The sequence below is a fragment of the Sinocyclocheilus grahami genome, unplaced genomic scaffold, assembly GCF_001515645.1.
Source record: "Sinocyclocheilus grahami isolate Dianchi unplaced genomic scaffold, SAMN03320097.WGS_v1.1 scaffold150.1, whole genome shotgun sequence".
In the NCBI taxonomy this organism is placed as follows: Eukaryota; Metazoa; Chordata; class Actinopteri; order Cypriniformes; family Cyprinidae; genus Sinocyclocheilus; species Sinocyclocheilus grahami.
The window spans coordinates 1407813-1433448 of NW_015505329.1; the positions used below are offsets into that span (position 1 = coordinate 1407813).

Below are 25636 nucleotides of genomic sequence, written 5' to 3' on the forward strand. Positions count from 1 at the left end.
AAAAAAAAAAAAAAAACTTTGCACAACCGTACATGTAAGAAATGCTCTTGCTTCAGTTTTGTCCACTGGCTGACAGTCTTAGTCTATGATAAACTGATACATATCTTGCTGCTGTTGTGATCATTTTGGAATCTTCCCCTAAAATGTCACTTAATTTTTCTGTATTTGGTAATGCCATAAAATGTGGTTTCATTTGTTGTAATTTGGGGAAATATGCAGCTCTAATGTTGTGATAGTAACTCTAATAGTATTTTCTCTCTCTCTCTCTCTCTCTCTCTCTCTCTCTCTCAAAAGGATCGGTTGCCCCTGGCTGTGGTCGGAAGCAACACTATCATTGAGGTGAATGACAAGAAGGTTAGAGGAAGGCAGTACCCATGGGGAGTGGCAGAAGGTAGATGCACTTGAAAAGCCTTTGACAATGAAATGCTTTTATAATTTTTAGAGCTGCAGTTTTAATTTCAAACCTTGTGATCATTTTGGTTGAGCAGCTAACATTAAAAAATAAATAACTATAAATGGGTTTGTGCAGGATCAGTTAATTTGTGAATATGTACTGAAACTTTGTTCCCACGGTCATGGAATTTGTATAAAGTCTTTATCCAGCTGTTAACAATTATAAATGGCATTTGACGTATAGCTTGTTGTGTTTAAAACCTAATAATCTTTTCTTTCTCCACAGTTGAGAATGGAGACCACTGTGATTTCACACTCTTAAGGAATATGCTTATCAGGTACAAACATAGCCACCGCAAATCAAAATGCATTGAGTTTGCGTTTGGCTGAAGTCTTGTGGGAATTAACTGTGGAAACACAACAACAATAGCTTTTGGAGAGTGAACGAGACTCCGCTTTAGCAATTTGACCACAAGAGCAACTTTTGTGAAATGCATTGCTTAAAAAGTGTGCTTTTGCTATTTTTCGTCAACATAAATGCCACTTGGTTTCATATTTTATATATCTAATGTATTGGCACTCATACTTTAAGAATGGCTTTGTGGAGCCAGTGTATACAAATTTACTTGTTTTGTGTCAGAACCCACATGCAGGACCTCAAGGACGTCACAAATAACGTCCATTATGAGAACTACAGAAGCAGGAAGCTTGCAGCTGTTACCTGTAATGGAATCGACAACAACAAAACCAAAGGCCAGCTCACCAAGTAAGTTACGTTTAGTAACATATCACTGATATTAAACAATTCAGTCTACTTAATCCAAGAACAAATGACAAAGGCCTTTGCCTGCATGGTTTGTCCTGAGATTCAAGATGTTTATGTACTATCAGTGTAATCGGAAATGCCTGGAATAACGTAAGACGGCAGATGGCCTGCCTCATCTCAGACACTTAAAACATGCTCCACTCTGACCTCATTGCGTCACAATGTGTGAATGTAAATTATAACACTCGAGCAACAGTGTGTTTTCCTGGCACTTTACGTTACTCCACATCTTTAGTGTTTCGTATATGAATTTGAACAGCTGTCTGATTATTAGTATTGTCATATTAGCATTTATACTTTTGAATAATTTAATACATCTGAAATAACAAACAAACCTACACCTACTCTGAAATTAATGTTAACCTATTAACTTTAATGGTGAACATTTGTTAGGGATATATATATATATATATATCATTTTTAAAGAAGGTTTTGGATCAATATAAGTGATGCTTAATTGTCAAACAGCATTGTGACATTTTATGTTGCATCATTTCCTGTTGTCTGGTGTATTGGAGTGCACACTGTAAACCATCATACTTGCATTTGTGGCTGGCCTACTTCTGTTTTTAAAGTCAACATAAAATGCTGTTTGCAAGTAAAACTGGATATTCAATGGGGGAAAATGTACGGCAGCACTTTATTTTATCTATTAGGAACTGGTTGAATCATGAGAAGTGGCTGTTACAGAATGGAATCAGGTGGTTGTAGGGGAAGGGTTGTATAATATAATGCAATGTAATGTAATGTAATATAATGTATACTATGCAATCTAACATATAATGAAAAACAGGAAGGGGTTTAAATAAGTAAATGGGGTCAGTTTCTATTTCATGTTGACGTTTGAGGAGGTTTATATTAAGATATCCCTTCACAGTTTGCTGTGCTCGCTAACCTTTAATTTAAGAAGCCAGACTCTTAACACACATGCATGTGCACGCGCTCGCAGACAAGTTTGAGGTGACGTCATGCAGGTTCCAAGTAGTCGACAGTCACCTCTAACCTAAAATAAAAAAAATTGTTTGTTTGTTTTTTTTTCTTTTCAGAAAACCACATTATAAGTGTTATAATCCAGACTAGTCTTTCCTCTCATCTGCTTTCTGTTGACAATATTTTGCTCTTCAGTGCACAGTATGATTTGTAGCATGCTAAGTGTGTGTGTTTTTGTCTTTTAGAGTTGACACGGTTGAAGGCATGTAAGTGGTCATTTAAATTTTTCCAAATCCCTGTGTTGTACGGACCCTCTCTTCCTCTGGGAACAGTGTCTTTCGGTGTCTGTTATCTCCCTCTTTTTCCAACAGTTCCATGTGTGATTTTTCCGGGGAGTAATAGACCTTGTGACAGCAACCCAGTTGTACTGGTTAGATTAGGGGAAACTAAACCCTTCCTGATATATGAAATATGGTCCAGAAGTAGTTCCTCCTGTTTGTCTTTGAGAGGGAGAAAAAAAAATAATTCACAGATGTATTGCAGTTCTTCCTCAGACTTTGATTCACAAACATGGTTGCATTCAATTCAAATGTATGCATTTCTAGTGTCATTTTAGTATCATTTATATTATGGCTGTCATGGTTTCTCGATTAAATTTGAGTACTCAGTTATCCACCTTATTATTCACAGATGTATTGCAGTTCTTCCTCAGACTTTGATTCACAAACATGGTTGCATTCAATTCAAATGTATGCATTTCTTTGTAGTGACAATAGTGACAAAAATTGAGATTAGTGTCATTTTAGTATCATTTATATTATGGCTGTCATGGTTTCTCGATTAAATTTGAGTACTCAGTTATCCACCTTATTCTTCAATTCGGATGTAGGCCATTTTCTGTGAATGTGCGAGAGGTTCTTTGGCAGCTGTAGGGAAATGAGAAGAATAACAAAGTGCACTAAACGGTAAAACTGTTTACACTACTAACTAGTGTGTTCATAATTAATATAATACATTAAAATAATATGGTAAGACACACCAGTTTGCAATCTCAAGCAGCAAAACGAGCTGTTTTGTAAAGCTAAAAATAGCTGGAAGCGAATGACACCGGAAATTAGACCCATTAAATTTACAAATGGCCGCGCCCGCTCTTATGGGAAAAATATAGGTTACGTGCATCTCAGAGCGGCTCCGTTCACAGTAAATGCTACTCCACACAAACATTTACATTTATCATTTACATGCACGGTCAGACCGTCTCAGACTCCATCTTTGCGTATGCTGTTGGTCTGAGTTGCTTATAATGTTAATCTGGGAATATTGTGAACCATTCTATCAGATTTATAAGGTAAATCATTTATAAACTTACACCAGCACAGGAGAATACATCATTATCTTTCTAAATATGCTAACTGTTTATTTCGATTTCAAAATAAAAGTTTAAATCCTCGCTCTGAGTTTGCATGTTTTGATGTCCACATGTTCTTGTTCAAGAAATGAACTCTAGCATTTCCATCATAAATAACTGGCCAAATATTAAAGATTAAGTGGTCAATATTAAACAAGGATTAGATCACGCTGTAAAGTGTAAAAACAATCGTCAGGCCGTTGGTGCCCTATGCAGGCATTTGATATAATACATAATGTACATAAATTATGATTATATTGTTTTATTATATTATGTATCTTAACTGTATTGTTCTATAAAACCATATGCCTCAAACCTTATTGCTTCATTGCTATTATATATGTATTTTAAGTCCTTTTAAAGTCTATTGTTCGCTTAGGTCTATTTTTATTACCACGGGAAAAAAATATCAGATTACTCAATTAATCGTCAGAATAATCGACCGATTATTTGACTGCCAAAGTAATTGTTAGTGACAGCCCTAATTTATATACTATTATAGTTTTTTTTATATATTTAAATAGTATTTATTTTATTTAATATTAGTTTATATTAGTCTGTTTTCATATTTTCAATTTTTTTGTTTTTGTTTCGAGTAATGATTTTTATAGTGTTTTAGTTCAAATTTTTTAGTTAACGATAATAACCCTGAATGAGATGCATCTTGAATGAATAATTTTTAATTGTTTGAATACAAATCATATCGTGAGGCGTCTAACGATTCCCACCATTGTTTCTGCCTTCGCATATGTTCCTGCCATACCTCTTCACAGCTTTCCTGCGCTGCTCACTAACTCTGATCAGCATAATCGCTTTGGCCATTAACTGCTTTCAGGTTCCTCTGGAACCAGGGTGTTTGTTCGATGTTCTTCCTCCTTTTCTATGCCTTAGCAAGACTGGCCATGGTAAGCCATGCGCGTTTAGTTGCCAGAGGTGTTAAGTGGGAGCGATTGGTCACGGGTGTCACATTGACCTCATCTTTGTGATAAGGAGTGGGCAACGAGGGCTTTGTTGGTCCACCTTTCCATCTCTTCTTGTCTTGTGAAGATGCACAGGGATGCATTGCTCTAGAGGAAACTGGGATGTGCTCTCATGATTGTTAATTGCATGTGTCAATACTAGGAGTCCTCTCGCCCAGATGGAGGAGGAGAGAAGGGAGCATGTGACCAAAATGAAGAAGATGGGAAACTCTGGAATCTGAGGGTGCAAAAACAAAAGAAAATTAAAAAATGAGGGTGAGAAAATCATCTTTAAAGTTGTCCAAATGAAGTTCTTAGCAATGCATATTACTAATCAAAAATTAAGTCTAAATTAAATATTTACGGTAAGAAATGTACAAAATATCTTCATGGAACATGATCTTTACATAATATCCTAATGGTTTTAGGCATAAAAGAAAAATCGATAATTTTGACCCATACAATATTTTTTTGGCTATTGCCCAAGCGACGTAAGACTGGTCCAGGGTCACAAATATTATAAATTTGTCCCTGATTTACAGAAGAGACCTACTAAAATGTCATTCAGTGTAACAATCTTATCAGGCATATTTACAACAAAAATCAATTTATGACATTAAAAGACTAATTACTTTTACCCCAAATACTAATTAGTGGTAATTTTACATTTTTACAATTTGCCACTATCCTAGGTTTTGCCCATTTGTCAGTAAGAATTTTTTACTCATTTAAAACACAAATTGAATATGCTTCCTTATTCTTTTATATATTTTAATATGTACACCTCAGAATAAGCATGTTTGAATTTTTACATAAATATTGTGTTACACTGAATGACATTGTAACATTATTTCAACCAAATTTTGACATTTTATTCTCCAAAAACGTATTTGAAACCTTAAAAGTAGACACTTTACTTACATTTAATGTGCTTTCTATGGACAAATACACTTTTGCAAATTTCTTTTGATGCGGACATCTTAATGTCTTTGACCCATATATACATATGTGTGTGTGTGTGTGTGTGTGTGTGTATATATATATATATATATATATACATATTTCACACAACTTTTTTTAATATATAACACAATTTTTGTAAACAGACCCCCTCTGAATTTCTATAATGCATCCCTGCTCAGAGCAGTTTTTTAAAAGTTATTATTGTTTTTTTTTCCTCTACAGGACTTTGGAAAAGAATAAGAAGAAAGGGAAGATCTTTTAAAATCATTAACGATGACCAGGTTGTTCTCATTCGCCAATCCCCCCCGACCTGATATCTGTGTAGCCTTCAGACTCTGAGCTGTCCTCGCAGTCTGACGGAGGCGTTCAAGCTGTTCATGGACGCTAAAGCGTTTACCTTTGTGAAAATCAGTCTTAGGCAAGCCAAACCCATACCGCTCTAAACGAAATGTATACTGAATTCACTTATCAGCTGATGTCTGCAGTCATACTCCAAACAAAATGGAAAAACTAAAAACCATGAACCTCCATAACAGAAGTGCGTTTTTTGAAAAAGAACAAATGTGACTGTGCTCTATTTTCCCTCGGTAAACCAAAGAATCCCATGCAACAGGCCAAATTCTACAACTGTAAATGCACGAATGACATCCGGGGATGGGCAAACGCATTATTTGCTCTTTTGGCTTATAATTTAGTTTTTCTCTTAAATGCAGAAGTGTTTCCAAAGTATAATGTCTGTCTAGTCAATATCCTTTGACCACCTCCTATAACTTCATTAATGTTATTTCAGTTATTTTTATATATATATATATATATATATATATATATATATATGTACACCAAGACAGCTAACGTAATATTTTTTGTATGTTTCTTAGAATACTCAGCAGACGGGTGTCTTAATTCATGAACAGCACCAGAGATATTCTTGAACGGTCGTGCTCATGATAGAGTGGTTTCAACATGTTTGTCTGTAAGCTCACCTCTGCTGTACAGTATTTCAGCTGTTCGGACACGAGTCCAAAGCATTTTTTTTGTTTTGTTTCTTATGTTATGTTCTCTGTTTCTGTATTTTTATTTTATTTTTTCATTTGTATTGTACAGTCTCTTAATAAACTTGTGATTATACAGGTTGATTGCTGAAATAGTGTTGCAATACTGGGAACCGTTGTGCGTTTTTTAAATAAACATCCAAATCTACTAAAAATATACCTACAACAACATTTTTGTACAAGAAACACTGATCGTAATATTGAAATGATCTTGTTATGGGGCAGTTGTCACACGTTCATCACTTCTTATCCCCCTGATCGCATTAAAACACACTTCAAAGTAGTGATATTCAGTATTTACTGATTAGAAATTAATACAAACATAAAATCATTTTAATGAATATTTCCAAATAGGTTTTAGAGTTATATAGCAAGTATACTGTACATTGAACTGTCAAGAATAATTCACGTTTAAAGTGTAGAAATGAAAAGTGGCACCAGTATTTTTAACTTGGTTCTGAAATAATCGTTATCAGTTTCAGCCTGATGCATCATCAACATCGTTTGCCTTTTTCTTAGAAGGATCCTAAAAGAAAATAAAGGTCAGAATTTATAATAAAAACGTTGTGACAGAATGTGTTGTATGTATGCATGCAAAAGGAAAGAAAGAACTGACTAACCTGGTTCGACCACATTACGTTTTCCCATTAGACCCACAAAAGTCTGAAATTTCTGCCCTGGAAGTCATTTGTGAGATAAACCACATTATCAGATTTGATTCACACACTATTCAGCATGAGCAGCCACTTTGTCTTTTGAATGAAGTGTAATAATCGCATTAATGTAAATGCACAGATTATAGGACACCCTTCAGTCATAAGTGCAAAAAAAATGTAACTGCAGGACTTTAAAGCACATTTGAATACAACGCGTTATAAAGTACTGTACACTTGATTAGAAAAACTCCCCAAAGTACTTACGTCTTCGTGTTATCTGTGATTTTGCTGTGAAGTGAAAGCAACATTTATATATACACTGTATTTATACCATATATATCAATTGATAATGCAGAATTGAGAATAAATAATTCTCAACACAATAAATTTTTTTTAAATATTTTTACCAGATCTTTTCCTCATTAGACCAAAAATCTGTTGTAGACCAGGGGCTCGGCTGACGCTTTCCAACATCGTCTTTAGGTCAGATTCTAGCAAATTTACCTTCAGATGATATAAATAATAATTAAGCAATTCAACCAAATGATAAACTTTCATTAGATATTGTTGTTAAATAATCTTATAAATTTTGTATATTCGACTGCAAATGATATCACTTCTATATTCCATAACTAAAGTTAAGGGCATAAAAGAGCAGCACTGTAAGACTGAAATCACTAACCTCGTCTGGATCCCTGTCACTCATCCAGTTATCCTCATCAGGACTGAAGTTCTGGCACAAAATATCTGACAGAGCAGACAGCAGCAGGAGAATCAGCAGGAAGATCTTCATGATGTTGTGAGGTTGGTGGATGCTTTCCAACATCGTCTTTAGGTCAGATTCTAGCAAATTTACCTTCAGATGATATAAATAATTAATAATTAAGCAATTCAACCAAATGATAAACTTTCATTAGATATTGTTAAATAATCTTATTCATTTTGTATATTCAACTGCAAATGATATCACTTCTATATTCCATAACTAAAGTTAAGGGCATAAAAGAGCAGCACTGTAAGACTGAAATCACTAACCTCGTCTGGATCCCTGTCACTCATCCAGTTATCCTCATCAGGACTGAAGTTCTGGCACAAAATATCTGACAGAGCAGACAGCAGCAGGAGAATCAGCAGGAAGATCTTCATGATGTTGTGAGGTTGGTGGAGTTCATGAGTCTCGAACCAAACTCTCAGAAATTCAGTGAATTCACACTGGCTCTATCTGAACTCGGATATGGTGCAAACAGCAGCTCTGTTTAAATAGTGCTGGTGAAATGAGCAGATGATGAATCAGGTGGTGATTATGAATTATTCAAAGAAAATTGCTGCTTCACTGGATTATCCGTGTGAGATTCATCCACTGTCGATTTCAGCTATTATTATCCGTTCTGCATTTGATCTCTGATCCACTCCTGGTTCACATCGTTCAAGATGCTTGACAAATTAGAAGGAGCCTCAGAATTAGACAGTAACTTTACTTCACACCACTTCATGATTTCTTTCACTTATATTCATTTGATTGATGGCTGTAAATCACTGTTGTCCATGTGATGCTTGACTGCATGTGTTTGTAGCTTCTATTCTATTCTATTCCTGAACAAATATTTTAATTTGATATGTTTTGTGCTGGCTGATAGTTTTAAAGGATTCTTTAGTGGCTCTATTTATTAATCACCGTTTATTTTAATATCATTTTAAAATACTATTTACTAACATTAATGATCAATATTGAATTTATTTTAATTTAATTAACATAATTAGATATGATTATTCAATATTTGTGTAATTCAATTAATTATGAATAACTTAATTATTAATAATACATTTGAAAGTGCATGCTGCACAGGAAGCAAGAACAAGGAAAACTAAGATGCTGATATGATGAAATAATTGTTTTTGTTTTTTTACTTTATATGATGAAATGTGAAACTGGTGTTATTGTTAAAATTAAAACAATTAAAATATTTTTGTTCATTGAAATAAAGCTGTAATAAAACAAAACAGATGAAAAAAATTAACTTTAAAAAAAAGTATACTGGGATAAGTATAAGTTGAAGTAACGAAACTGCTAAAAATTAAAACTGACATACAAATAAATCAAGGCTAAATAGAAATATATGTTAAAACAAATCATAATAAATGACAAAAGCACTAAACAAAATGACTGAAAAATAAAAATATAAAAATAAAAGCTAATATTAAAAAGTACTATGATCGTATATAAATAACACTGACGTGAAGCATAATTAATTTGAGGAAATAAAATATTAAAGAAGTGCCCCAACAAGGACATAAAATAAAAGTCTTTGCATATTATCTTGCATATGAAATAAAACTAAATAGATTTTTAAGGCGTTGCCGTTCTTCGTTCTTTCTAATTAATTTTGAATATTTACTTTGTATGATTTTATTTAGTATTTTGCATGGTGATATGCTGCTTCTCCTCTCTTATTGGCCATTTGAACGTGCCACTCAAACCTGACAGGCCTCCTTAGGCCACGCCCCCGCGTTCATCCAAATGAGGAAGAACTTGAAAGTGAAACAATGTAGAGATACACCGATTCGGGAGCGTGCGCAGTGTTTATAAACAAAGAAATGTCCGTTCTCAACTGAAAATCATGTTTTATTGTCGGTTTCTGCTTCTTTAGTTTTATCTGTTATATTGCGGCATTCTGAAAAATGCGAAATCTTCCGATAATCTGGAGCATGTAGACTCTGGCGAGCAGAACACAGGTAGCACCAGATGCAGAGCAAGCGTAACCCCTCTCCCCCGGGTCCTCTCCGCCACACCTCGTTCTCGTTCCGAGTGGGTCTCTGGCATGGGAGGTGGATGCACTAACAAGGAGACTAAAGACTGCAGCCTCTAGCATCAGTCGCTAGTGCGTCTCTTGAGATCAGGGGAGTGAGGTTAACCTGCACAGTACTTACTCGCTGGCCTCCGGTACACTCACCCCCCTAAACCTCACTCCCATCTGGGTCACGGCACCAATGTAACCCCTCTCCCCCATGTCCTCTCCGCCACACCTCGTTCTCGTTCCGAGTGGGTCTCCGGCATGGGAGGCGGATGCACTAACAAGGAGACTAAAGACTGCAGCCTCTAGCATCAGTCGCTAGTGCGTCTCTTGAGATCAGGGGAGTGAGGTTAACCTGCACAGTACTTACTCGCTGGCCTCCGTTACACTCACCCCCCTAAACCTCACTCCCATCCAGGTCACGGCACCAATGTAACCCCTCTCCCCCGTGTCCTCTCCGCCGCACCTCGTTCTCGTTCCGAGTGGGTCTCGAACCCGGCGTCAGTCGCTAGTGCGTCTCTTGAGATCAGGGGAGTGAGGTTTACCTGCACAGCACTTACTCGCTGGCCTCCGTTACACAAAGTCCAGGGAAGGTCTCGGGGGGTTGAACCTGGCGATCCTGCTCCTGCTTTCCAGGTGCAAACTCTGGATGGAGAGTTTATTTACAGTCCTCAGAACGGCTCGAGGAGTGCGCTCATCGTTCACGCGTTCACCAATAAATCCACCTTTCTGGAGTGTCTGTGGATGTGGAGCGTCCACAAAAAGATATAAATTTATATATTTTTTAATATATATATATATTTTTTTATACCAAAAAGTTCCACGTTGATTATGATTTTTGGACATCATGATAATACTGTAGTATTTTTTTAAATGACCTTAGAGAACCATTTAAATAATTACAAAAGTATACAAGTATGTGAACATCCAATTCTGTAGAATATTTCAAAGTACATTACCATAGTTTTACCATCGAATACCATCACTGTAGCTATAAATATTTCATTTTTATGTTCATTTTTTATTTGTACCTAAAAGTAATAAAAAAATATATATATTATTTATTATTTTAAAATAATATTTAAATAATTTTAAATAATAGGTTTTAAATAAGATTTTTTATTAATATTTTTAATTACCTTTGAAAACCATTTAAATAATTACAGTGGTATGCAAATATGTAAACATTCAATAAAAAACATCAACTGTGGTGATAGATAGATAGATAGATAGATAGATAGATAGATAGATAGATAGATAGATAGATAGATAGATAGATAGATAGATAGATAGATAGATAGATAGGCATGTACCCTCTTTAATTGGTCTACAAAAGGTCTTAAGTCTTAAATTTACCTTCATAAATCTTGAAGTGACCTTGCTCATTAGTAGAGGGTGTATTGAATGCTCTGGTCGTAGGTGGGGGTTCTAGATCAGACCCCCAGTGTGCCCTCCTGCCGTCTTCCAGTAGAATTACAGCATGTAAACCCGAGGATTACCACAGACAGTGCCGTTTAGTCTCTCCATGCCTGTGCGGATCAGCACATTCCCATGTTCCCGCTCCAGCCGGATTAACACAACCCAGCGAGTCTATAGTGTCCTCACCTCTCCATACTTCAGTGCCTAGACTTGCCAGTTGTTTCTCTCTCCTTCTTTCTCTAATTTTTTCCCCTTTCTTTGGTGTGTGAGGCTTTGATCACCGCAGCAAATATGTAATAAAAAACATCAACTGTGGTGACAGACAGATAGATAGATAGATAGATAGATAGATAGATAGATAGATAGATAGATAGATAGATAGATAGACTGATAGATGCAGACAGACAGGTTTTTAATTTGTATATAAATATTTATTTATTTATTATTATTTACTTTTTATTTATTTATACCAAAAATGCCAGGTTATATTATGATGTTTGGACATCATGGTAATACTATAGTATTTTTTAAATTACCTTTAAAAAAACGCCATAACTGTAGTGTGGTATGCAAATCAGCATGCAAAAATTATATCATTACGGCAAATAACATTGAAATATCATTTTTTTCTTGTTAGGGAAAAGAGATCTTGTCCAGACTGCATTTCTCTCTTACGTCCGTGTTCTGTACTCGTGGGGATGCGGTGGACACAACTGTGGCCTCACTCAGGTGCTTTTCTTCTCACCAGGTGAGTGTGTCTTGATAGGATCACGTTACTCTCAACCACTTGCTTTGGGGATATAATTTCTTAAATGTGCTTAAATTCTGCAATTGCAGACTGGAGCATACCTTTGATCGCCAAGCGTCTCAGTGCCCGATACGACTGGCTGAATGGTCGCTGGGGTGCAGATCCTTACAGATTGCTGGATGCAGGTGATGGTTGTGAACCTGTGGCGTCTGTCAAAGCTGCGGTCACGTGGGTATCTGAGGGTGGCTGCTCTTTTTTCAAAAAGGTGAGCTACATGAGCAAGGCAACATGGATATTTATTCAAGATACAAGATGTGGCCTGATTTTCAATGTTTTTAAATGTTTCAAAATATGGCTGAATCCAATGCTACTGGAGTGCTGGTGTATGCATTGCCCAGGAATCCCATACAGGACATGAACTGCTTAAGAGACCATTGTTCCACCTCCATCAACATACCTGTGTCTATGGTCCATATTGAACCCTCTGTCATGCAAGCCCTGCGGTGAGCACCTTAATCATAGCTCACGACTGAGAGATATGGATTTTTCACATTTGAAGGTGTTTGTTCTTAACCCTGCATTAACATAAATTATTTTATTCCATATTTTATTCACATGATGGGTCTGGGTTTGTAAATTATTCTAGGTTTGTAAATAATTCAGATTTTGACATTCCACTCTGTACATTAGTAAAGCCCAGGGTAATTTTCTTATCACTGTTGTTAATGTAAACTAAAACAACTTTAATTGAAATAAAGATTAAATAAAATCAATTCTTAATTTTAGATTAAAACGATGAAAAATCTTAAATGAAAATTAGAAATGTTGCCTTGGCAGCTAACTAAATTAAAATAAGTACTAAAATTTAAATAAAACTGAAATAAAAATATAAGGCTAAATAGAAATATATATACAAAAAACTGACATAAAATGACAAAAGCACATAACAAAATTCCTAAAACTTAAAATGAAAATGAAAGCTAATTCTAAGTATAAATAAACACTATATAAATATGAAAAATAATACATGGTAGTTTATAAATAATACTAAAATAACAATGGTTCTTTTTTTGTATATGTGTGAGGTTAATAACTTTAAAAAACATGCAACATACAAACACACTATTTATTTTTAAAACAGCCTGGCCATCTGTCAAAATGCTGCACTATATATCAGCCAATTAATAGAACATTATCTTACATGTTTTTTTTGTCATTTTTACAGTGTCTTGAAAAGTAGTTTCCTTCAGATGAAAAATCATGTTTTAGAGACGGTTCATGAATATTTAATAAGATAAGCACTGAGTCGGTTTATGATTGGTTGTGTGTTGTCAAACAAGTCATAATAACATTCCAGCACTTTATTATTTAAGACCTTTATGTGTGTATTTGAAACAATTGCAGCATTACTTGTATTATTTAAACAGGCTGATAAATCATGCGGTGTTATAAATGTTTTTTAAATCAGTTACAAATGTTTTTCAATCATTTTTGACATGTGGGTTGTTTCCATAGAAAGGGGCGCCCTGTGAATGTGACATTTCAGGTCACGCCTTCTCCAAAATTCTTCTTCGCGATCGACCAGAAGGGGGCACTGTCTGAGATGGGCTGGTTTCTCTACCCAACCTTTAGATTCATGGCCTGGCAGGCTCAGTGGTAAGAAAACTGATGTCTGTTTGGTGCATATTTCATCCACTTTACAGCTAATGCTTCACATGTTTAAAATATATTTGTGTGTTCAATCCGATTAAAACAATTTGTCTTCATGTTTAGTGCATGTAGTGGAAACCGGGGCTAGTTGTCACAATTTGAATCCAGTGAAATGTAATGTTTAATGACAGATGACCAATGCCAATACGGATATCTGGAGAGCAGGGTGCTGACAGCTGATATTGTGATATATGTGACCCTGGACCACAAAACCAGGCATAAGGGTCAATTTTTCGAATTTGAGATTTATACATCATCTGAAAGCTGATAAGCTTTCCACTGATGTATGGTTTGTTAGGATTGGACAATATTTGGCCGAGATACAACTATTTGAAAATCTGGAATCTGAGGGTGCAAAAAAAATCGAAATATTGAGAAAATCGCCTTTAAAGTTATTCAAACAAAGTTCTTAGCAATGCATATTACTAATCAAAAATTAAGTTTTAATATATTTACAGTAGGAAATTTACAAAATATCTTCATGGAACATGATCTTTACTTAATAACCTAATGATTTTTGGCATAAAAGAAAAATCAATCATTTTAACCCATACAATGTATTTTTGGCTATTGCTTTTTTTATAGCAGCTAAGACTGCTTTTGTGGTCCAGGGTCACATATATATATAATACTTTTATAAATAGTTTTAGCAATAAACATGTATGTATTTTACAATATAAATTAACATTTAGGGGTGTGCCATATCATACCGTCCACGGTAATACCGTTCCATGATAAAAAAAAGTGTCATATCGCGATATCAATGATATAGCGACGCGATGACGTATGGCGGATATACGTTCCCTAGCGCGCACAACAACAGCACCACAAACCCGATAGGTGTGTTCGACTTGAAGCAGCGCTGTGCAGACTGATCGGTGTATGACATCAAAGTATCGCGACAGCGGTTCTAGAGCATATTCGAGCACACACTCTTACCTTAAAAAATAGGCGAGGCGCATATCTTTAGCGAAGCGGCACGGAGAGTAACAATAAAAATAAACATGACTAAACATCCGAAGGTAAGTTTAAAGAGAGAGTATAACTTTACAATCCTGTCTCATGCAATCGCTCAATCAGTGTTTCAGCCACGCAAAGACGTCAATATAACGGCTTGTAAACAATGTCACGTACCGTTACAAAAAAAAACATAATTCGGTGACCATAAACTCATTAGTCAGATAGAAAAATAAACTGTAGAGAGGGGCATTTTGCTTAATATATGCACCATCTTCAATGTTTAATTTGTTTGAATAAATAAAAAAAAGGTTTTATGACAGCCACCATTTAAATGTTTATATATATATATATAAAAAAGAAATATTAGAAATATTCATATGTAACTGTAACTTTACTATTGTAAAAACTTCATTAATTTTAACCTTCAATATTAATGTTGTACCAACTGAATCTCATGTATATTTTACAGCATTAATTGAGATTTTTTTTCCTTGAGAAAATTTGGCATGTACTGTACCTGATATATATCCAAAATAATCGATATTGAATCAAATTGGTAATCGAATCGAATCGAATCGCAAGCTTGTGAACGAGAATCGAATCGAATCGTGAAATTTGTGTCGAAACCCAGCCCTAATAAAAACATTGACAGCCAGTTAGAATCCACCTACTTTAAAGAGCTTGTGCATTTAAAGTGGCAGACGACAAATCTGCACTTATAATATACAGAACATTATTGTGTATTTGTGAGGACACTAATATAGTTAGTTGTCCTTATATATATTTTTATAGTTATAATTTTTGATGTGAACGAACCTTTAGTCAGTATGTTACAAGTTGAAACTGTTTGTGACTTTCTTAACAGAGGCACAGGTCATTCTGACGTATGTGTCTCCTTTGATTCCCCTGCTAAATGACAAGAAATGTGCCTTCACCATGAAGACTGTGCCATGGGCCCATGCCATGGATGACATCTCTCAATCTACGCTATAGTCACAGCAACCAGACAGGTCAGAAGTATTTTATTTTATTTTATTTTATTTTGCAAGGACACATTAAACTGATCAAAAGTGACAATAAAGACATTGTAATGTTACAAAAGATTTCTGTTTCTACTGTATTTCACAACTTTCTATTCATCAAAAAATCCTTAAAGGTGACATATCATGAAAATCGGACTTTTCCAGGTTTTAAGTGCTATAATCAGGTCCCCGGTGCATCTACCAACCAAGGAAACGTGAACAAGATTAACCCAGTAACTTTGTTTAGGTAAGCCTTTTTCTGCAAGCGTCTGAGAAAACGAGCACGTCTGATTTCGCTCCCTTGGTGACGTGGCAAAGGGATCTCATTATAATATTACCGCCCCTTATTCTGTAAGTTTCCACGGTCGCCGTGATTTTGCCAAGTAAGACATGTTCCTGGATCAACATCTTTTGTTGATCCTGGATCAACATTACTGTCCAAAAATACAGACTTAACCCAATCCCTACCCTAAACCTAACCCTACCCATAATTTATTCCTAAAATCAGAGGGAAATGATAGCTGATTAACAAGGGTGTAGAAGCTCCTAATCATGATTGTAAGCCTAAAACTGACATTTCCTGAAAAGTTATCTCTCAATTCTGATTGGTTGATTGGAATGATGTTCCAGGATCAACAAGGATGCTGATCCAGGAAAATGTTGTACTTGGTCAAATCAAGCTCACCAAGTTTCCACCCACGGTGCCGTCATTTTGATTTCGCAAGCCACAACGGTGTACTAGTTCTAATGCCATGGTGAAAGTTTGAGCAAAACATGTTAACTGTTCTTTCGTTGGCTGCACAGACAAGCACACAACACTATTTAGAGTCCCAGAGACAAGACAGCAGTGTATTTATTGATTTATTTACTATACTGTATATTGCAGCTGCCACACAGAGCTAAAATAAACAAGTGATTTATTTCCCAGCTGTTTACCTTCACAGACATAACCCACTGTTTTTGTAACTCGTGTGTTTTTAACGTAAACTTGTGTGTGAATGAGAACTTAGTTTAGTACTCGCATGCTGACAGCCGCTTTCTGTCCGTGTGCTTCGGTTGTGTGCGCTCAGAAAACCATATATCAGAAGTTTAAACGAATATGGTTTAAAACGCATGATTTCAGTGCGACAAACATGATAATCAGAACCAAAACAGATGTTACGAGCAGGTACGAGCTGTAATGGCGCAGCTCTATTCTGGAAAAGGGGGCGGGGAGCAGCAGCTCCTTTGCATTTAAAGAGACAGGCCCGAAAAACAGCGTGTTTCTGCTTCCACTCAAAATAGGCATTTTCAAAATATGACAAAAGCACATAACAAAATTCCTAAAACTTAAAATGAAAATGAAAGCTAATTCTAAGTATAAATAAACACTATATAAATATGAAAAATAATACATGGTAGTTTATAAATAATACTAAAATAACAATGGTTCTTTTTTTGTATATGTGTGAGGTTAATAACTTTAAAAAACATGCAACATACAAACACACTATTTATTTTTAAAACAGCCTGGCCATCTGTCAAAATGCTGCACTATATATCAGCCAATTAATAGAACATTATCTTACATGTTTTTTTTGTCATTTTTACAGTGTCTTGAAAAGTAGTTTCCTTCAGATGAAAAATCATGTTTTAGAGACGGTTCATGAATATTTAATAAGATAAGCACTGAGTCGGTTTATGATTGGTTGTGTGTTGTCAAACAAGTCATAATAACATTCCAGCACTTTATTATTTAAGACCTTTATGTGTGTATTTGAAACAATTGCAGCATTACTTGTATTATTTAAACAGGCTGATAAATCATGCGGTGTTATAAATGTTTTTTAAATCAGTTACAAATGTTTTTCAATCATTTTTGACATGTGGGTTGTTTCCATAGAAAGGGGCGCCCTGTGAATGTGACATTTCAGGTCACGCCTTCTCCAAAATTCTTCTTCGCGATCGACCAGAAGGGGGCACTGTCTGAGATGGGCTGGTTTCTCTACCCAACCTTTAGATTCATGGCCTGGCAGGCTCAGTGGTAAGAAAACTGATGTCTGTTTGGTGCATATTTCATCCACTTTACAGCTAATGCTTCACATGTTTAAAATATATTTGTGTGTTCAATCCGATTAAAACAATTTGTCTTCATGTTTAGTGCATGTAGTGGAAACCGGGGCTAGTTGTCACAATTTGAATCCAGTGAAATGTAATGTTTAATGACAGATGACCAATGCCAATACGGATATCTGGAGAGCAGGGTGCTGACAGCTGATATTGTGATATATGTGACCCTGGACCACAAAACCAGGCATAAGGGTCAATTTTTCGAATTTGAGATTTATACATCATCTGAAAGCTGATAAGCTTTCCACTGATGTATGGTTTGTTAGGATTGGACAATATTTGGCCGAGATACAACTATTTGAAAATCTGGAATCTGAGGGTGCAAAAAAAATCGAAATATTGAGAAAATCGCCTTTAAAGTTATTCAAACAAAGTTCTTAGCAATGCATATTACTAATCAAAAATTAAGTTTTAATATATTTACAGTAGGAAATTTACAAAATATCTTCATGGAACATGATCTTTACTTAATAACCTAATGATTTTTGGCATAAAAGAAAAATCAATCATTTTAACCCATACAATGTATTTTTGGCTATTGCTTTTTTTATAGCAGCTAAGACTGCTTTTGTGGTCCAGGGTCACATATATATATAATACTTTTATAAATAGTTTTAGCAATAAACATGTATGTATTTTACAATATAAATTAACATTTAGGGGTGTGCCATATCATACCGTCCACGGTAATACCGTTCCATGATAAAAAAAAGTGTCATATCGCGATATCAATGATATAGCGACGCGATGACGTATGGCGGATATACGTTCCCTAGCGCGCACAACAACAGCACCACAAACCCGATAGGTGTGTTCGACTTGAAGCAGCGCTGTGCAGACTGATCGGTGTATGACATCAAAGTATCGCGACAGCGGTTCTAGAGCATATTCGAGCACACACTCTTACCTTAAAAAATAGGCGAGGCGCATATCTTTAGCGAAGCGGCACGGAGAGTAACAATAAAAATAAACATGACTAAACATCCGAAGGTAAGTTTAAAGAGAGAGTATAACTTTACAATCCTGTCTCATGCAATCGCTCAATCAGTGTTTCAGCCACGCAAAGACGTCAATATAACGGCTTGTAAACAATGTCACGTACCGTTACAAAAAAAAACATAATTCGGTGACCATAAACTCATTAGTCAGATAGAAAAATAAACTGTAGAGAGGGGCATTTTGCTTAATATATGCACCATCTTCAATGTTTAATTTGTTTGAATAAATAAAAAAAAGGTTTTATGACAGCCACCATTTAAATGTTTATATATATATATATAAAAAAGAAATATTAGAAATATTCATATGTAACTGTAACTTTACTATTGTAAAAACTTCATTAATTTTAACCTTCAATATTAATGTTGTACCAACTGAATCTCATGTATATTTTACAGCATTAATTGAGATTTTTTTTCCTTGAGAAAATTTGGCATGTACTGTACCTGATATATATCCAAAATAATCGATATTGAATCAAATTGGTAATCGAATCGAATCGAATCGCAAGCTTGTGAACGAGAATCGAATCGAATCGTGAAATTTGTGTCGAAACCCAGCCCTAATAAAAACATTGACAGCCAGTTAGAATCCACCTACTTTAAAGAGCTTGTGCATTTAAAGTGGCAGACGACAAATCTGCACTTATAATATACAGAACATTATTGTGTATTTGTGAGGACACTAATATAGTTAGTTGTCCTTATATATATTTTTATAGTTATAATTTTTGATGTGAACGAACCTTTAGTCAGTATGTTACAAGTTGAAACTGTTTGTGACTTTCTTAACAGAGGCACAGGTCATTCTGACGTATGTGTCTCCTTTGATTCCCCTGCTAAATGACAAGAAATGTGCCTTCACCATGAAGACTGTGCCATGGGCCCATGCCATGGATGACATCTCTCAATCTACGCTATAGTCACAGCAACCAGACAGGTCAGAAGTATTTTATTTTATTTTATTTTATTTTGCAAGGACACATTAAACTGATCAAAAGTGACAATAAAGACATTGTAATGTTACAAAAGATTTCTGTTTCTACTGTATTTCACAACTTTCTATTCATCAAAAAATCCTTAAAGGTGACATATCATGAAAATCGGACTTTTCCAGGTTTTAAGTGCTATAATCAGGTTCCCGGTGCATCTACCAACCAAGGAAACGTGAACAAGATTAACCCAGTAACTTTGTTTAGGTAAGCCTTTTTCTGCAAGCGTCTGAGAAAACGAGCACGTCTGATTTCGCTCCCTTGGTGACGTGGCAAAGGGATCTCATTATAATATTACCGCCCCTTATTCTGTAAGTTTCCACGGTCGCCGTGATTTTGCCAAGTAAGACATGTTCCTGGATCAACATCTTTTGTTGATCCTGGATCAACATTACTGTCCAAAAATACAGACTTAACCCAATCCCTACCCTAAACCTAACCCTACCCATAATTTATTCCTAAAATCAGAGGGAAATGATAGCTGATTAACAAGGGTGTAGAAGCTCCTAATCATGATTGTAAGCCTAAAACTGACATTTCCTGAAAAGTTATCTCTCAATTCTGATTGGTTGATTGGAATGATGTTCCAGGATCAACAAGGATGCTGATCCAGGAAAATGTTGTACTTGGTCAAATCAAGCTCACCAAGTTTCCACCCACGGTGCCGTCATTTTGATTTCGCAAGCCACAACGGTGTACTAGTTCTAATGCCATGGTGAAAGTTTGAGCAAAACATGTTAACTGTTCTTTCGTTGGCTGCACAGACAAGCACACAACACTATTTAGATCTACGCTATAGTCACAGCAACCAGACAGGTCAGAAGTATTTTATTTTATTTTATTTTGCAAGGACACATTAAACTGATCAAAAGTGACAATAAAGACATTGTAATGTTACAAAAGATTTCTCTTTCTACTGTATTTCACAACTTTCTATTCATCAAAAAATCCTTAAAGGTGACATATCATGAAAATCGGACTTTTCCAGGAATGTTGTACTTGGTCAAATCAAGCTCACCAAGTTTCCACCCACGGTGCCGTCATTTTGATTTCGCAAGCCACAACGGTGTACTAGTTCTAATGCCATGGTGAAAGTTTGAGCAAAACATGTTAACTGTTCTTTCGTTGGCTGCACAGACAAGCACACAACACTATTTAGAGTCCCAGAGACAAGACAGCAGTGTATTTATTGATTTATTTACTATACTGTATATTGCAGCTGCCACACAGAGCTAAAATAAACAAGTGATTTATTTCCCAGCTGTTTACCTTCACAGACATAACCCACTGTTTTTGTAACTCGTGTGTTTTTAACGTAAACTTGTGTGTGAATGAGAACTTAGTTTAGTACTCGCATGCTGACAGCCGCTTTCTGTCCGTGTGCTTCGGTTGTGTGCGCTCAGAAAACCATATATCAGAAGTTTAAACGAATATGGTTTAAAACGCATGATTTCAGTGCGACAAACATGATAATCAGAACCAAAACAGATGTTACGAGCAGGTACGAGCTGTAATGGCGCAGCTCTATTCTGGAAAAGGGGGCGGGGAGCAGCAGCTCCTTTGCATTTAAAGAGACAGGCCCGAAAAACAGCGTGTTTCTGCTTCCACTCAAAATAGGCATTTTCAAAATGATATAATAAATGATCTGTGGAGTATTTTGAGCTGAAATTTCACAGACACATTCTGGGGACACCTGAGACTTATATTACATATTGTAAAAAGGGGCATAATATATCACCTTTAAAAAAAAAAGTATCACGGTTTCCACAAAAATATGAAGCAGCACAATTGTTTTCAACCTTGATAATAATCAGAAATGTTAACTCTACAGAAGGCTCTTCATTACAAATGCACCAAAATGGGTTGATGTTACTCTTCTGAATAAGTATAACTTACAGAGAACTTCAAGTCTGTTACTGAAACTTCCTGCACAAATACAGTTTGTAATCAGCCTCAATTTTACAATGAAATTTACAATAAGTCATAAATATATAATCACTAGCTCTATTTTAGTGCACTTGCAGAACACTATAAATGCACTATTCTTGGAAGTGGATTTAAGGGCTTGGCTGTTTCCCAAAATGCTTCAATGCGACTCCAGTTACTGTAGTAATACACCAAGTGGGATGATGACATCTGTTATGGATGTTGACATCATCTGACAATGTTTTCGCAGATTGTACCCTTTCGAGGTAACATCACTCTTCTCTGGGGGGACGTTTGACAAGGACTATAACAGCAGATACCAGGAGATCAAGTTCAGTCTTCCAACTTCAACAAAGAAGGTGAGATACATCCAAAACTATTATTAATAAGAGTTAGTCCTGCTTCCAACACATCGGCCAAACAGAAAAAACATATATTATTTAAGTAAAATTTGTTATACTTTCAAAAAAATGTTTTACATTCATAATTACATTTGAATTAAATCTCATTTAAAAAAATAATATTTATGTTATATGTATATTATATGCATATGTTGCATATGTAAAATGTATGTGCAAGTGAAAAATTTACAAGAATTACACTTGTATTTTTATGTGTGTGCTGGAATAGAACTAGTAATAAATAAAAAATAATATATATGTTTTTTCATAAATGTGTGTGTATATATATATATATATGTATGTGTGTGTGCGTGTGTGTGAAAATGACAGAACCACCTATAAATACTATAAAATAATCTATAAATCTAATTTTGATCTCCACGTTATATATATATATATATATATATATTTTTTTTTTTGGATATAACATTTGTGCATAAATAAAAACTTTCCATGAGTTGAATGTGTGTTTTTTGTGTGTGTGTATGGCAGGTGGAGTTATATGCCGTTATCACGGCTCACGGGTCTGACGAGAACTTCTGCGGTGAATTCTGTGTGACATCACATCATTTCCTGCTCAACAGAGCCATCAATAACACCCTTGTGTTTGAGTCAGCTGATTAGTAGGACCGGGGTGACAGAATTTGTGGTCTTAATAACATTTTATGACATTAATTACCAGCCTCATATTTGAGTCAGCTGGTTAGTAGGACGAGGGTGATGGGTGAACTAAAAAACATTTTATGACATTAAACAAAGAAATGTGTTCACACTGTGCCATAGAGTAAAACAGGTGTGCATGGCCATGTAGGATCACCTCTGGGCTGTGCCATGCGGGTACCTGAAGCAGCAGTGCCCAATGAACACGGGACCTGGTTGTACGGCCGTGGAGGCTGGTGTGACAGGCTCCAGATGGATCCATGGAGGACCGACATCACTTCCCAGGTACAACAAAACAGAATGCAGGAACAAGTAACATGATGAGGTCATGTGACAACAATGTTGCATACTACATATACTGCATGTCCTGTGCAGTTATTCTGACATACACTCTTAAAAATAAAGGTTCTTTATTGGCATTGATGATTCCATCAAGAATTATTAACATCCATGGAACCTTTCCATTGCCCAAAAGGTTCTATATGTATATAGTGGAAAAAAGTTCTTCATATTATTAAAATGTTCTTCATACTAAGAAAAAAAATGGTTCTTTTAAGAACTGTTCACTGAAAGATTCTTTGGGGAAATGGTTCTTCTGAACTCTCATTTGGGAGCTTTATTTTCAAGAGTGTAGCCAGAAGCATGTAATTTGTTGATGCACCTTTAAAATTGTGTTTGTTTTTAGTTGCATGATGTGTTAATGATTTAAAAACATTGTGTTCCTCTCACAGCTGGACATGACTGGAACCAATTCTATCCTTTACTTTGGAATCTTTGTAGGACGCAATCCAGATCCAAAGACTAATCCAGGGTACATTATTATGTACTCCTTTCTGGTGTTTTATAAATGAATTTACTGACAGAAAATTCTGGCGAAATATATATATTTTTTTATTCTCATGTGCATCTTTTTGACAGCATCACTCATCATTTCCTACATTCAGAATCATTTGTTTTTATTTGAATGAATTAATGTTAATTTTAGTATTCACTCGTGCTGCTAATTTTTTAAAGGTATTTTTGATTATAAATGCATTCTGACATTTTTAAAGTCATCAACAGTTGACAACTGAGATTAGACACAGTCACATAATCACACACATAAATTGACAGATATTTTTTAAATAAACTGTGTTTTGAGAGATGCACATGAAGGCAGGTGTCTATGTAGGCAGCTTAGTAGGTTTAGGAACAGAGTTTCACATAGTGCTCTTTACTAAAACCTGCCATCAGTCATTCTTCTAAAGTCTTGCTACTCTGTCTAAATGCTTTCATGAAGAGGTTTCATCTGAAGTTTTTTCTTCTGTGTGATAATTATGTGCAATTATAGTCTCCTGTAGCTTCTTAACTTCTTAACAGCAAATCTTGATCTTCATTCTTGAGTGCTTTTCACATTCAAGGAGCTTTAAAGTCCCCGATTTTGAGGACTGACCCGAAGTGACACATTATCTGAGTCACACAGAGATCATTCTTGCCCAGCTACAGTAGTTTCCACACTTGACCTCTTGTCCAATTTTAGGTGATCTTCTATAAAGCAAAGGTACCGTAACAGGTACCGTGTTCTGTAATTAAAAAGTACTTCCTATGATGGTCCTATTATAATAGAACAGAACAGAAAATTCATGTTTTTGTCATGTGTCTTGCAAAATTGGTAAAATTCACTACATCATTTGGAGAAACGAAAATATTGGGAATGATTATATTCTTGTTTTGAAGAAAATTTAGCTTTTTTAATTTAATAACTCATGCATGAAGGTTAAGGTTTATGGAACTGTTATCAAGACAGTGAGGTTTGTGATGTCAGTTATAGCAAATAAAAGTTTTATGTGGCGAGTTACAACAAAAAAGGTGTGGCTGATGCTAATCACAATGTCTTGAGACAAACTCCTGAACAGAGAGCAGTCGCTTTCTTTGATTCACAATTTAAGACATAATTTTAATTAGCTGAAAAACAACTAAAATGTGACCTAAACTGCCCCAATGTGGTAAGTCATATTTTTCTGTAACAGCAAAATATATATTTTTATATTGCTTGTTTTCAAATAATTTCTTCTTTTCTTTTTTTTTCAGGTGTCTCAGCACATATTTCTAGTTTGTGGGATATTCCTTGGTTTTGTCTTTGTTCAGCAACTCATGAGTGTTCGACTTGACCTAACCAGAGCACTTGCATATCCACATTACCTTTCCACCCGAGCCAAGAGTCAGGCATGGAAAAAATAATAGTATGTTCTTTATCACTTATATCTTTTAATTATCATATTTTGCATCTTTTTTGCATAGTGTTTACAATATCAGTCAAAGTTTGGACAACCAATCAAATTGTGAAACTCGTGTATTAAATAAATTCAATGCACACAGACTGAATTAGTTTAAGTCTTTGGTTCTTTTAATTGTGATGATTTTGGCTCACATTTAACAAAAACCCACCAATTGGGGTAGTCGTGGCCTAATGGTTAGAGAGTCGGACTCGTAACCCAAAGGCTGTGGGTTCGAGTCTCGTACCGGCAGGGATTGTAGGTTGGGGGGAGTGAATGTACAGCGCTCTCTTCCACCTTCAATACCACGACTGAGGTGCCCTTGAGCAAGGCACCGAACCCCCAACTGCTCCCCGGGCACCGCAGCATAAATGGCTGCCCACTGCTCCGGGTGTGTGTTCACGGTGTGTGTGTGTTCACTGCTGTGTGTGTGCACTTTGGATGGGTAAATGCAGAG

At 35.6% G+C, this 25636-nt stretch overlaps 2 protein-coding genes and 1 pseudogene across 2 annotated transcripts in view; 2 read left to right on the forward strand and 1 right to left on the reverse strand.

The window, feature by feature from the left end:
- The window catches only part of LOC107592167 (septin-7-like), a 12258-nt gene extending 7500 nt beyond the window's left edge, over positions 1 to 4758 (forward strand). The window contains exons 8-12 of the mRNA XM_016281570.1: positions 295 to 391; positions 680 to 731; positions 1034 to 1159; positions 2395 to 2415; positions 4680 to 4758. Coding sequence (XP_016137056.1) covers positions 295 to 391; positions 680 to 731; positions 1034 to 1159; positions 2395 to 2415; positions 4680 to 4758 — 375 coding nt within the window. The remainder of the gene's footprint in view (positions 1 to 294; positions 392 to 679; positions 732 to 1033; positions 1160 to 2394; positions 2416 to 4679) is intronic.
- Positions 4759 to 6979: 2221 nt separating this feature from the next.
- On the reverse strand, positions 6980 to 7980 carry LOC107592122 (protachykinin). Its single transcript, XM_016281507.1, has 4 exons — positions 7870 to 7980; positions 7595 to 7691; positions 7452 to 7475; positions 6980 to 7208 (listed from the first exon to the last, which is right to left on the reverse strand). Exons 1-4 carry the CDS (start codon positions 7978 to 7980, stop codon positions 7147 to 7149), a joined length of 294 nt encoding a protein of 97 aa, XP_016136993.1. The 3' UTR covers positions 6980 to 7146.
- Positions 7981 to 11873: 3893 nt separating this feature from the next.
- On the forward strand, positions 11874 to 23775 carry LOC107592168 (uncharacterized; annotated as a pseudogene).
- The last annotated feature ends 1861 nt before the right edge of the window (positions 23776 to 25636 follow it).